This window comes from Podarcis filfolensis (assembly GCF_964270895.1).
Source record: "Podarcis filfolensis genome assembly, chromosome: 5".
NCBI lineage: Eukaryota > Metazoa > Chordata > Lepidosauria > Squamata > Lacertidae > Podarcis > Podarcis filfolensis.
The window spans coordinates 97,477,866-97,490,554 of record NC_139608.1 but is presented as its reverse complement, the minus strand read 5'-3'; the positions used below and the strand labels follow the sequence as shown (position 1 = coordinate 97,490,554).

Genomic DNA, 12,689 nt, shown 5'->3' with positions numbered 1-12,689 from the left:
CAGCTCTCTTCGGGCTGAGCATCCCCGCAGCGCCTCCCGGGCCACAGGCTCGTCGGGACTCGAACTTCTCTCCATCCCTCCGTTGTTCTCGCCGGGTCTCCCTCTGCCGCCGCTCCCGCGCATGCTCCGAGCGGGGGCTCCTTCCCTCTCGCCTCCTCCTCCTCCTCCTCCTCCCCCCGCCCTGCCTCGCTCCATCCGGGCAACTCCGAATTAGCATTGGCAGCCGTGGCACAACTTTTCCCGAGGCAAAGTGAAATCAAGGCGCGCACTCGGAGGAAATATAGTCCCTCCCGTTTGGAAGTCTCCTCGGCCCCCATTGGCGGGGCGGCGGCGGCGCTGCGCGAGGCCATTAATCGGGTCCTGGGCGGAGCGGGGGCGGCCGAGGGGCCATGGGGAGAGTGGGCCGGGGGGGCGGCCGGGGGGGCAGCCTCCCCCCCAGTTTGGCGGAAAGTGAGTGATTTGTCCGTGTCCCTCAGCAAAGAGGCAAAGAACTTGCTTTGCAGCCTGACTAGTTGTTTCTTTCGATTGTTGTGATCGCTTTTTGACGGGGGGGCGTGTGGAAGCCCCTCGCCTTCGTTTTTCCGGGGGTCGCCGCTTCGCCTCGCCGGCCGTGGCTTCTCCTCGCCAAGCGGGGCGGGTGAGGGGAGAGGAAAAGCCACCAAACTTCGCGGGGATTGGAAAGTGGGCGAAAAGTGCCTCGCAAGTTGGAAGGATGGAGCTGCGCCGCTTGCCCGAGGCGTTAAAAGTGGAAATCCCGTGTCACCAGGTAATGAGAGAGACGGAGGCTGGCCGCCCGAAAGGGGCTCGGAAAGCGGCGGGCTCTCCTTGTCGCAGGGTCTCTCGACCGGGGGGGGGGTCTCGGGGGCAGGAGAGTCGCGGGAGGGAGAGAGGAGAGTCTCCGGGAGCCTCCCTCCGCTGCCCTTCACCGGGTGGACCACTTCACCAAAGTAGTTTTCCGGCTTGTTTGGCTGAGTTTGGGCATGTGTGTGTGTGTGTGTGGCTCTGTTGTCGCGATCCGGAGTTAACATTGCGGTTGGCACTTGTGTGTGTGTGTGTGTATGTGTGTTGGAGAGATTAGGACGAGACTTGAATATTTATGAGCTTTGCTTGAAACTGACTCGCTGTGTTTACTTGCCTCTTTGTTCCAGACCCCCACCCTCCCCCTTACACACACACACACACACACACATTTTAAAAAATCCATTACACGTGAAACTCTTTCTAGTTCCTTCTTTTAAGGGGCATTTTTAAAAAGAAACTAGTTGCACAGATGAAGCAAGATCCACAGGTAAATGCAGATCTGTTGTGTGTGTGTGTGTGTATTGAGTGTGTGTGTTTTTAAAACCCATCCTCTTCAGTATTTTAGCTTTCTTGTGTTAAGTGCAGTTCTGCTGGGACAGCAGGATGAGAAAGTTTATCAGTAAGAGATCTCATTTTGAAGACCGGGCTGAGCTTTGTTACTTGAGGGGGTTATTCTGTTTCCACCCCCTTTCCTTATTGTGCATGCTTTCGGTTGGGCTTTTGCCCCCGAACAATTCCTAAGCGCAAGTTTCTTCTGAATTGGCTTTAGTTTACACTTGGTCTCTAATCCGCATTTTATTGCCATTTTTACAGAACGGTGATCTTAAGAAACAAATCCATGAGAGGCAATCGAGAATAGCTGCTCTTAATGAAAAACAAGTAAGAATGAATCGATTCAGTTATGTGTCTGTGGATGGGGTTTCGTCCTTCCTTCCTTTCTCTCTCTCTCTCTCTCTTTTACAAAGCACTTTCTAAACATTCTCAAAGAATCCGCGTTGGCCGGAAGAAAAAAAAATACCCGCACCAGTGAATAAAACACTCGTGTTTACTAAAGGGAGCCTAAAGTCAGAAAAGGTTTTAAAGATGAAGGATCCAGTTTTCTGTTGCCTTGCCAGGCACTGTGTTTATATTAATAACCATAATACACAAAAAGAGATATGCTGTAGTTAGACGTTTTAAAAACACACACACACACACACACACCGAGGCGTCCATTTTGAGTTGGTCGACATGTTTTAGGAATATGGGAAATTATTTGGTCTTCTGCTTAGTTTGTTTTCACTCCCTTGCAACGTGCAAAAGCAGAGAGTTGAGAATAACGGGACTGATCCCACTTCGAAAGCCTTGAGTGCTGGTTTTGATTGGAAAGCTGCTTTTGCTTCCATAGATACAGATATGTATATATATATGTGTGTGTGTGTGTATATATATTCTCCCCTCCCCCCCCACTCCACACACTTGGCGTCTTCTTTCTTTGGCTTGATCTGACCTGCTGGCTTCGGAATCGAGTTCATGTATATACATTTTCACACACACACACACACACACAGCCCTGCACCCCTCCTGCATAGCTTTGTCTACTTAGGCAAATCTGAGGGGGGTAAAGTGGGGGGAGGGAGACACTATAGAAAGAGATGCCCTCGCCCACCTTCCTTCCAACAAACTTTCTTTTTTGTGCCTTTCTCTGTGAAGGTGTCTCTTATTTTGCAGCGGGCGACCCTGGTGTGCGTGGGGGCAATGACGGACCCCCCGTCCTCCCCTCCATTCCCACCCACCTCCCCTCGCCCCTTTTCCAAGCTGAAAGAAAGTTGTCTCGCATTGTGAGTTGGTGTTCAGATCAGCTGATGGCGCGGGGCTGGGGATTTGCTGCGTTTCAGCACCACGAACAGATGCCACGGCACGCTCAGCAGCTCTCCGAGCATCTCTGGAGCTTTAAAACGACACACACACACACACCCCCAACCACACACACAATACAAGGAGCCCCCTTCCCTGCCCCCCCCCGCCCCGTTCGACTTTCGGTACTTCCAATGCACGAATCGCGCAGCGGCTTAGAAATCTAGTCGATGGCTTGCCGGGTTGTCCTTTCCCCTCCCCCCGCCCCCCATAAAAGCCAACTTTCGCCAGGCTCCCCTCCCCTCCCCCTTCCTCCTGCAGCTTTGCAAAAGCCCCTTTGGCGGAGAGAGCGAGAGCGCGCAAGCTCCTTTCCCTTTTCCTTCGGCTGAATCGATCGCGATTCCTTCGGAATGCAGCAGTTCTTTCAGCACCAAAACTTGGAATAGCGCCTGGATCAGATTCCGCCCCCCCCCCGGCCTAAAAGCAGTCTTTCCAGCCTCTCAAGGAGTCTTGGCCATACGTACCCGGGGGGCGGGGAGAGGGGAGGGAGGAAGCCGGTGGTGGTGGACGGAGAGAGGAAAGGAATATTGCCCCCTCCCGCTCCATAGATATAGTTGTGGTGGAAGTTAAAAAGTAAGCCGTGCCTATTTTTCATCCTCGCCCGCTGAACGCGCGCCCGAGGCGACGTTGGCTGCAGATCTGATCTGCCTGTGCCTGGATGTGTGCGAGCATTTCCAGCGCCGCCCCTCCCTCCCTGTCCCGATTGATCGCAGCCCAGAATTTGTCAGCTCGCTCAGTTTGGTAGTGGAAGCTTCCATTTTGTGAGGAAGGGGTGTTGGTTTCTTCATGACATGGAGAAAAGTCTGCAGAGTTTGAAGGCGGGGGGAGGGGCCCCCATTCATGCTTAACATTACCATTTTGATTGCTTTGATGCCATTTTTTTTAGTGGGGGAGGGGACAGAATACCCTACTCAGCAGAGCACAAAGATGTTTAATCACTGTATGGAATCAAATCAGATAGTTTCTTTTCTTTGGGGGTGGGGGAAGGAAGCAGCACAGAAGCAGCAGCTTAGAGCAGTTAGTCCTTTTTTCTTGTTGGGTAAAACAGTGTGCTATTTTGATTCTGCTACTACACCGAGTAGAGAATTTATTAAAGCAAGGTAACAGCCTCACACTGCCGAGAATACATTTGTTTATGTTTTCCTGTCTTTGAAAGGAAAATAGTCAGTGGTGGTTGGTTTTACTGCATTAAAGTGATTGTTCCTCTCTGCATTATAACAACTATTTCAAGGCTATTGAGATTTTTATGATGATAGTAATTGGTGAGCTGTTTATTATGTACCATGCTGGAATTTAGATAAGGCAAAGAGACATACTTGCAAAAATTAGGGTTCGATGCAGCTGTTGGGTGCAGGATGACATTTACAATCTCATGCAACACTTTGTGAACTAAATCGTCAACAATGCCTGTGTGTTACACTAAAAGACCCCCCCCCCCCGTTCCAAATTATGCAATGAGCTAACTAGTCCTTGGATTCAACTGCTACTTACATTGAAAAGTGCAGATGCCATCGACAGGCTTCCTCTGCCTGCTTTATGCAACAAGAACTTATACAATGGTATAAGACCAGATGCTGATGCAGTGTCTTCTTGTGCTGCACACTGTCACCTCTGGAGGCCAGATAGGAAATCTCCCTTTGCACAGAGAGAAGAGTGATAGGAGTTTTAAAGCCTCAGCCTAAATACAGATCACAAAGTTGCTGGAGTCAGATTTTGATACAATTAATGTTATTTCTTCAAGGAAAAGGTCCAAAGCTCCCCTCCCGTTTTTGCCTCGCATGGAAGAGGACTGCTGCATGTGAGCTTGGATTTCATGTTTTAAATCAGACTCCCCATTCCAAAAGACACAGAGTTCACTGTGAAACATTTAAACAGACCTCTGGGAAGTAGAATTAGGAATGGTGGTTTTAACTTGTACAGGTTATTCATATTCCCATCCATATCTTTCAGGTACCATTTTTATTTTTACATTCTGCTAATGTGGAACTCATGAATGTGACTGGGTGAAAATGCTATGGAAATTCTGGCTGCAGTCCATAACTCCAGTGACTTTAACAGGGCTAATCTGGGATCAATGGGAATGAAGACTGCCCAACCCAGAGGCCCTGTGTTTATGCATGTTTTGTGTTCATTTTTAATTGAAAGAGAAAATAGAATATGTGTAACCATACCAGCCACATATATTGGCCATGGCCATTGGGTTGGATTCAGGTTACCTTAGCTGCACGTAGATAAGAACATAAGAAGAGCTGTGATGGATCAGACCAAAGGCTCATCTATTCCAGCATCCTGTTATTACAGTGGCCAACCAGATGCTTATGAGAAGCAGGACACCATGACAAAAACACTCCATAAACTTCCCATGTAGGAGGAACATACACCATTGCAATTCTTCCATAGTGTACAACTAGATGTCATTGCTGTTGTCATGCACCACCACTGCTGATAGACTCCTCTATGCCTAGTTGGACATAGTGTTACATTGAACTCAATTTGACTTCCCTGTGCGCAGACCCATTTGGCATTGCAGTGTTAGAGACCAGCTCAAACTCTTGGTGGGCAGCAATGGGGCTTAACAGTGTGGCCTCCACATTCAGAGTCCCACCACAACCACTAGTCAGGGTAGAAAGTAGAGAACAGAAAAATCCCATTTATTTGCTGTGCCATGCTGGATTGTTGCCCCTCGGTGTAAAGTGAAGCTAGGAGAAATCCTTCTCTGTTCTTTGTTCCATGCATCAGATTCTTATTGTGACCACCTGATTAATTTAATAGGCTTCATCCATTATTATTATTATTTTTAAAAAATCAGGGTTTCCAAAAACAAATGCGAAGTGTTTTGAGGATATTACCAATTTTAAAAATGGATTTATATAGGATGCAACTTAGCTGGAGTAATTTAATTTAATTTCTCCTATAGACTTACATACTTTCTGCAATATTTTCAAGGATGGATTGCAATCCCCCCCAATGCATCTTGAATCAATACTTCATTTTGCGTTTTGTCCCCAAAGTCAAAGCCAGAGTGTGGGTTCTGCTTATTGCAAACATTAGTATACCTGCATATTCTACCCCTCCCTCCAGAATGCTGATGAATTGTAATACTATTTGAGAATGGGTTTACTTCTTCTTTAACAAGATATGATGTGTGAAGACTCCATTAGTTGGTCCAATGCTTTTACACCTTGAATCCCCATCACCTACAGAACAGCTGTAACATTTTTATCTATACTGTCAAGGAACAAGCATGTATATGTAAATAAAAGGCCTTCACTGAAAAGCAGCATTGTCCTTTTAAATGCACATCTGAAGCACACTGCTGCATGTTTGCCTGGGCTTACTAGGCATCCCTTAACTCCTCTGGCTGCCTTTTTTTTGAACTGCCTACTTAATAATTGCACAGTTAAACTCTAACCTGACATTAGTATTGACTCGTAAAGCAGATCTTGGAAATCAGCAGTGAGCATGTGGAAGACTTGCTGTGTTTTCATTGCTGATGAACCCTCGATTCAGAGAAGCACAGCAATAAAAATATGTCTTCCTGAGAGGCATTATGTATATGCCATTCACTTGGGCGCTGCTTCATTTCTTTGCTGTAATTTACTACCTACATAGAAATCAACATTAGTCTCTGACAGACTCTTCCAAGATAGTGTTATTGCTGGTTTTGCCTTTTGAGGGTAGCATATCTGGAATTAAATTGTTGACTGTCATTTGGTGTTTATGATCTGACTGGAAGTAGGTTCTTGGGATGCATTAGACTTCTCGGAATTAAGGTGCTCTTCTTAAGCACTGGGAATGTGTAGGCAAATTATATCTTTGATGGAGCGTATTATATTATCTGTTCCAAGGGGTTGTTTTTGCTGGGCTTTTCAAATCAAAGGTAGCTAGGTGGTGTCTTGGAATGGCAGCACAGTTTACACATGTTTCAGCAGAAATTAATGACTTTTGCTGGAGCTCAGCGATTCCTTTGGTTAGGCATGAAATAAAGTAGATAATGTAAGTATCAATGAAATAGAAGATGGAGCCATGATCCAGAGCTCTGTGTGTGCAGAGACTTCATGTGCTCTTCTATAAGGAGGAAAGTCTTCTATGTATACTGTAGAGTGGAACCACTCAGATCGTGACCAATACCTTACTTGCAAATAGAGGATGACCGAGAGAATGCATTTTATACATTTGCAGCTAAACATTTTCTTTGTTTTATATAGTTGTGACAAGATTTGGCACCTCATTGGGAAAAATAGTTGCCAAAATGGAAATCAAATCATTGAACTTTTGAAATTCCGCTAAGGATAACAATTTCCCCTTCTATAAACCCCTGAAGCAGATGAACTTCAGGCCATCCACTGCAGTGAAATATATTTTGACCAGTTTTTGTTCCATAGAAACCTTGATGGCAGAAGAAAGATTGCTTTAAAAAACACCACACAGCAAACTGGAATTGTAGTTCTTCACGTGGAAGTGCTAGAGGTTGAGAAAAGTGAATGTAACATTTGTTGTAACTGCTTTAAAGAGTTCGCTTTGATATCTTAGCCACTTAAAACACCTGCTGTCAGAACAGTACAATTGATTTCAATTAACTTTGAATTTCTTCAATAAGATGACTCTTATAATAACTCCAGTAATCCCATGATGCCTCATTAGAGGAACTGACTATGATGATTATCTCTGTGATTTAGTAATGTTTTCCTTGCAATGTCTTTGTCTGTTCAGAAAAAGGAATTCTAGCAACAATGCTGTTTAGAATTTGTTCTTGTTTAATGCTTAAAGATATTTGCTACCTGTTACATGTTGAGGACAGCTAATCTGCAGTGAGTCAAAACTGATTATTGAACAGCTGATGGTAGGATAGCATGAGCACTGAAAAAACTTGTTGTGTGTGCTGCATTTTGTAGGGACCTAATCTTAGATCATGCACCATTTAGCAATTATTCTTTCAGTATATTTTCAGGCCTACAGATAGCAAACCTTAATTTCCAGCTTAATTTTTTTGCATAGGACTCTGGCTAAATCAGTCAGGTAATGTGGCATTCATGAGCAGTTTTAGTGTTTCTACATGTTGCTTTATTTTGAACAATTTTCTTTTGAATACAGCCCTACCAAACATTAGGTCCAGTATGGTGATCAATAAGGCTGTGATTAAGGGACTGTCCTTTGTTTCAGGAGGCTATAGAAACCCAGAATAGGTTTTTGACCTTGCAACTCTAGGTGAAGAATAGTCCTGTTTCAATGGATCTTCCGTTGGTTTAATAATTTGATTCACATAGAGCTTAATCCAAGAAAGAAAAGGGAAGGTCATATTGGTAGTGTGGCCAAAGAAGAAATGGAGGAACAGGAAGTTCCAAGAAGTTGTATTTGATGATGTAGGTTTGTAAAAGAAAATTATATCCATGTATGAAGTAGCAAAAGGTGCTGGGCATTTATTTCTTTGCAGCTGGGATCCAAAGAGCTCATGGACCCAAGAGTTTTGACTTGTATAAAAAGAGTTGAACATGTGGTAAAATGTTTCCCACTGAAGTCATGAGGACTTAAAGCTTTATTTAGATAAGCTTTGGAGCAGGCAAGAATGTTTCATTGGCCCAATTATTGCTGTATCAGCCCTATGAGATAAGTCCCTCTTACTTCATAGAATAATAGAATTGTAGACTTGGAAGGGACCCCAAGAGTCATCTAGTCCAACCCCCACAGCTAAAGCATCCATGACAGATGGTCAGCTAACTTCTGCTCAAAAACCTCAATTAAGCTGAAACATAGCAACGTAGCCAAAGCCTCAGCATGGAGCTGAGACCATTGTGACCAACTCAAGCATTTTTTTTCTTAACCCGTCCAGTATCACTGCTGCTTTGTTGAATGGTTGCCCTCAGTTTTGTTCCATCTTCTATGAGTTTTCTATTCCATCTTCTATGAGAGTTTGGGAAATGGTATCAGTGCTATTGTCGATCTGTGCTGGCAGGTCCTTTATGATTGCACTAGTAGCGGGTGGGTATTGACTGATTTTGTTATATCTAATAAATGATGTGGCACTATCTCATTGTAAACGCCTTTTGGTCAGAGCTATCTCTCAGTTCAGAAATCTTAGTCCCACTGATTTCTGTGTGAGATTTAAGCAATTGTTTAAACAATTTCCCAGTCAGATTTAAATTCCTTAATCTTGGCTGGATTGCATACACAATCTTTAACTGAGAAAAAGAGTAGCAAGTTGTATGGCTTCATGGTGTCAAATAAGGATATTTTGTCTATAGATGATAAACTGATACTGTAGCCCTGTACTTTGGAGGAAGTTGCAAGAATTTACCATATTTTCCACCCCATAGGACGCACCGGCCCATAGGACGCATCAAGTTTTTTTGGGGGGGAATAAAGGAAAAATTTTTTATTTCCCCCCCAGGCGCTTGTGGTGCCGGCAGCGGGGAGAAGCGCTCTTCTCCCCGCAGCCCGCCTTCAGACCAGGTCCGGGGACAGCGGGGAGACGTGCTGCGCCTCCCCGCTGTCCCCGGAGCTTGCGGGGCAGGCAGCAGGGAGAAGCGCTCTTCTCCCCACCGCCCGCCTTCAGATCAGGTCCGGGGACAGCGGGGAGACGCGCTGCGCCTCCCCACTGTCCCCGGAGTTTGCGGGGCTGGCGGCGGGGTCTCCCCGCCGTCAGCCTCCAAACCACTTCGGGAGACAGCGGGATGGCGGCGTTCCGCCTCCCTCTGTCCCCCGACCTTGTGGGGCTGGCACTGGGGCTCTCCCCTCTCACTCTCCAGGCTTCAGCGAAACCTGCATTCGCCCCATAGGACGCACACACATTTCCCCTTCATTTTTGGAGGGGAAAAAGTGCGTCCTATAGGGTGAAAAATACGGTACCTTCAAGAAATTATGCAGCCCATACTGCAAACTTAAGATATGTATACGAAAGGAATCCAGTGGAAATGCAAATTGGGGTGTATATTTTAAAATATATATATACTAGGTAGTTATATTAACTTTAGTAAAAAATTAACACTTTAAAAAGTCTTTTTTGCTAAAAGTAGCACCATGATTAGAAATTACTTGTCTATAAAATATTCTTCCTTAAGCTTCCTTCCTTCCTTCCTCTTTCTTTCTTTCTTTCTTTCTTTCTTTCTTTCTTTCTTTCTTTCTTTTTGAATCAGCTACTTATTGTCATGTAGTAGCAATTTTTAGAGTGTCATATGAAATTGCTGATGGGGCTTAGTTCTAGCTACAACCTCCGCCTGCCAATAGTAAGCACCTATTGAAATCTAATATATGCTGTGCTTTCAACACAGCACACACAACCCCTTATGGTTAATATAACAAAGGAAACCCTGTATGAAATAATACATTTTAACCCTGGAAGAGCTAAACCTGAAACTCAAGGTTAGGATGGAAGGGGGAAAAAAAGCTTTCCTTGACAGAAAGTAAAACAGAAGAAGATCTGACTGAGATTGCTCTAAGGATATGAAACTCTCTAGTGGAAGCTTTGTGCCTCTGCAGGAATCATCTGCTGTGTTGATTTGAGTGTTTGAGAAATTGCTCTCCCCCACCCCCACCCCAGCTGAAATTGGCTCCAGGGATTTTAAATATAGCAGTTGTGGCTACAGAATGTTTGATGTAAAATTTGGCTGATTGCTTACATCTAATCAACAGGAGTATGTAATTGGGCTTGAAAGAGAAACTTTGAATCCCTGCTCAATGATTTTCTTCCTTACATTAACAGTGACTTATTCCCTCTGTGAGAGATGCAATATTTTTATTTGTAATCTGGAAAGGATTTGCTTTTCCATTCAATAGTGGACCATAAAAATGGGTTACCAAAAGTTTTCCTTTTTAAAAGGAGGTGCATTGCATTTTTAGTCACAGAAGTCAAATGAGAACATTGATACCTTTCACATGCAGTGCAGCTTAAAGTGTATTTTCTGTAATTTCCACTTTCTGGAGCTCTTTGAACGAATAGAGATTGCTTAAAGATTTATTGGTGAGTTGAAGATTTTCTCTATAAAAAAGATGAGAAGGGATGACTGATTTAGAAATGCAAGTCAGGACTCCCTCCTTGTGTATAATTCTCCTGATCTCATTCAAGCAGAAAGGTAATATGCTCACATAAGTGAGTTTGAAAGGTATAATTAAAATATATCTAATATTTACTAGTAACTGAAATACAAAAGAAACTGTTTTTAACATGGCAGGTGATTATAGATACCTCTTCAAGGGAAAATGTACAAATTCCTCTCCAATGAATGTTTCATTCTGTGGCCTGTATACATTATGCAAAATAGCCCATTTGTATTATTTCTCTTACTTTCAGTTATTTCTTCACAGACTTAAGGACTAGAAACCTTATTTTTAAAACAAAAAAATTGAAGCTTTCAGGAAGCTGGATTCTGTACCTGTACCACACTCGGTGCCTTTTCTCTGTTCGAGCAGAATCACATCATGCACATAATTTTGTTTATAATTTCATATAGATTGAAGACCCCTAAAAGAAAACATAGCAATTGAATTGAAAAATGTATTTTTTAAAAAATGTAAATCCCTCTGGGAATGATGTTTCATTCCTCTCCCTATCCTCTCCCTCAAATCAAACCTCTAAGGATCTTGGGTGATTTCCAGTGAAAGTCATATGCAGAGTAGACCCACAAAAATCAACAGACCTAAGACTGTGTTGATAAACTCAGAGCCTCTTTGACAACAAAACTTTGGTTCAAATGGCCTATAGCATTAATGCTTAAACATCTAGGACATTTTGTGGGCTGGTGATAAGTATTTAGCTAATTGGGAGCCACTGAATGCAATATAATACAGTCTTTGGCATGAACTCTAGCACAGAACATTGATGCTGTTGCCAAACTTATCCATGGTGTTCCAGTTTACTGAAGCTAAGATATATATTTTGAAAAGGTATGGGCACAGTGTATAAAAGTAAGGTATTGGGAAAAATCTAAAGTAGAAGAATAAGTAGGAAAGAGGTGACTGCAGAGATGTATTCCTCTTTTTTATTATTTTTAAAAGCATTGAACCTCTAATGTTTCTATTACTCTGCCACCTGCCAAACATCCATAACTCATATTCATGCACAAACCACACATACACTTACCCGGTACACACAGACAGAGAGAAAGAGAGATCATATGTGCACATGCCTTATTTACGTGGGTTTATTAACATTCTTTGCTGAGTAGGCTTGAATGAAGTGCAATCCTCATATAGATGATCTAATTATAATCATAAGGGACAGAACAAAATAAGCAGTCTTTAAAGGGAAAAGAGTCTGGCAGCTTTGTTTAAAGTGTCCTTTAATGAACTTCTTTAGTAGCTCGTATCTTAGCAACACATTTTATTACATACCAGTGCGGGAGAAGCAGTTTGCAGATGGAGTTGCACACAGTAATTTATTTTCTCCCTTTTCACCACCCCCACTTCTACTTTCTTCTCTGTGGTGACTCAACTGGAATATGCAGACTAGCTGCTTCCTAGCACTGATAGCTCACTCAAACCCCCTGATTGGTTCATTTGTATGTGCTCTGCCTTGTTATTTGATGAAAACGGCATTTACTATCTTAGAGACTGTGCTTTGCTTGCTATGTTAGGAGGAGCAGAGGCAGGGCTGAGGATTCTGAATGGGGACCGGGTTTAAAATGAACAGGCTTGCTTGCATTCATCTTTCATCTGAACACCCTCCCCCCACCTTTCCTTCTTCCCGGCATCAGCTTATATTCACGGGGCACATCAGTTTCTGGGTTCCTTGATTATTTATTATCAACTCCTAGTGGGTTTATTTTAATCCCTTTCTTCTGCGCTAAAACTGATTTGAATACAACATCTGGGACATTTATAATCCCTTTCTCCTTTTACTGCAAGCACCCTATGATTTAAAATGTAAACGTATCTTCCAGTTGTAGATTCTGCTTTGCGTGTGGGTGTGCACATTTGTAAAACTGACACTTTTCAGCTCTTTTGAAACACAGTTGATTTGGAAGCATTTATGGTTCAGGAGCCTTACCTTCAGAGCG

General features: G+C 43.5%; 1 protein-coding gene across 9 annotated transcripts in view; it reads left to right on the top strand.

Moving 5' to 3' along the window:
* Positions 1–378: 378 nt before the first annotated feature.
* The window catches only part of PHF21B (PHD finger protein 21B), a 176,860-nt gene continuing 164,549 nt past the window's right edge, over positions 379–12,689 (top strand). Inside the window, exons 1-3 of one of the 9 annotated variants that reach the window (XM_083615696.1) lie at positions 387–766; positions 1,256–1,288; positions 1,615–1,680. In XM_083615696.1, the coding sequence (XP_083471822.1) occupies positions 713–766; positions 1,256–1,288; positions 1,615–1,680 (153 nt within the window). In that variant the 5' untranslated portion in view covers positions 387–712. Of the gene's footprint in view, positions 767–1,114; positions 1,289–1,614; positions 1,681–12,689 lie in introns of those variants that run through there. The other 8 variants (XR_014548625.1, XM_083615701.1, XR_014548626.1 and 5 more) reach the window with 8 other exon arrangements.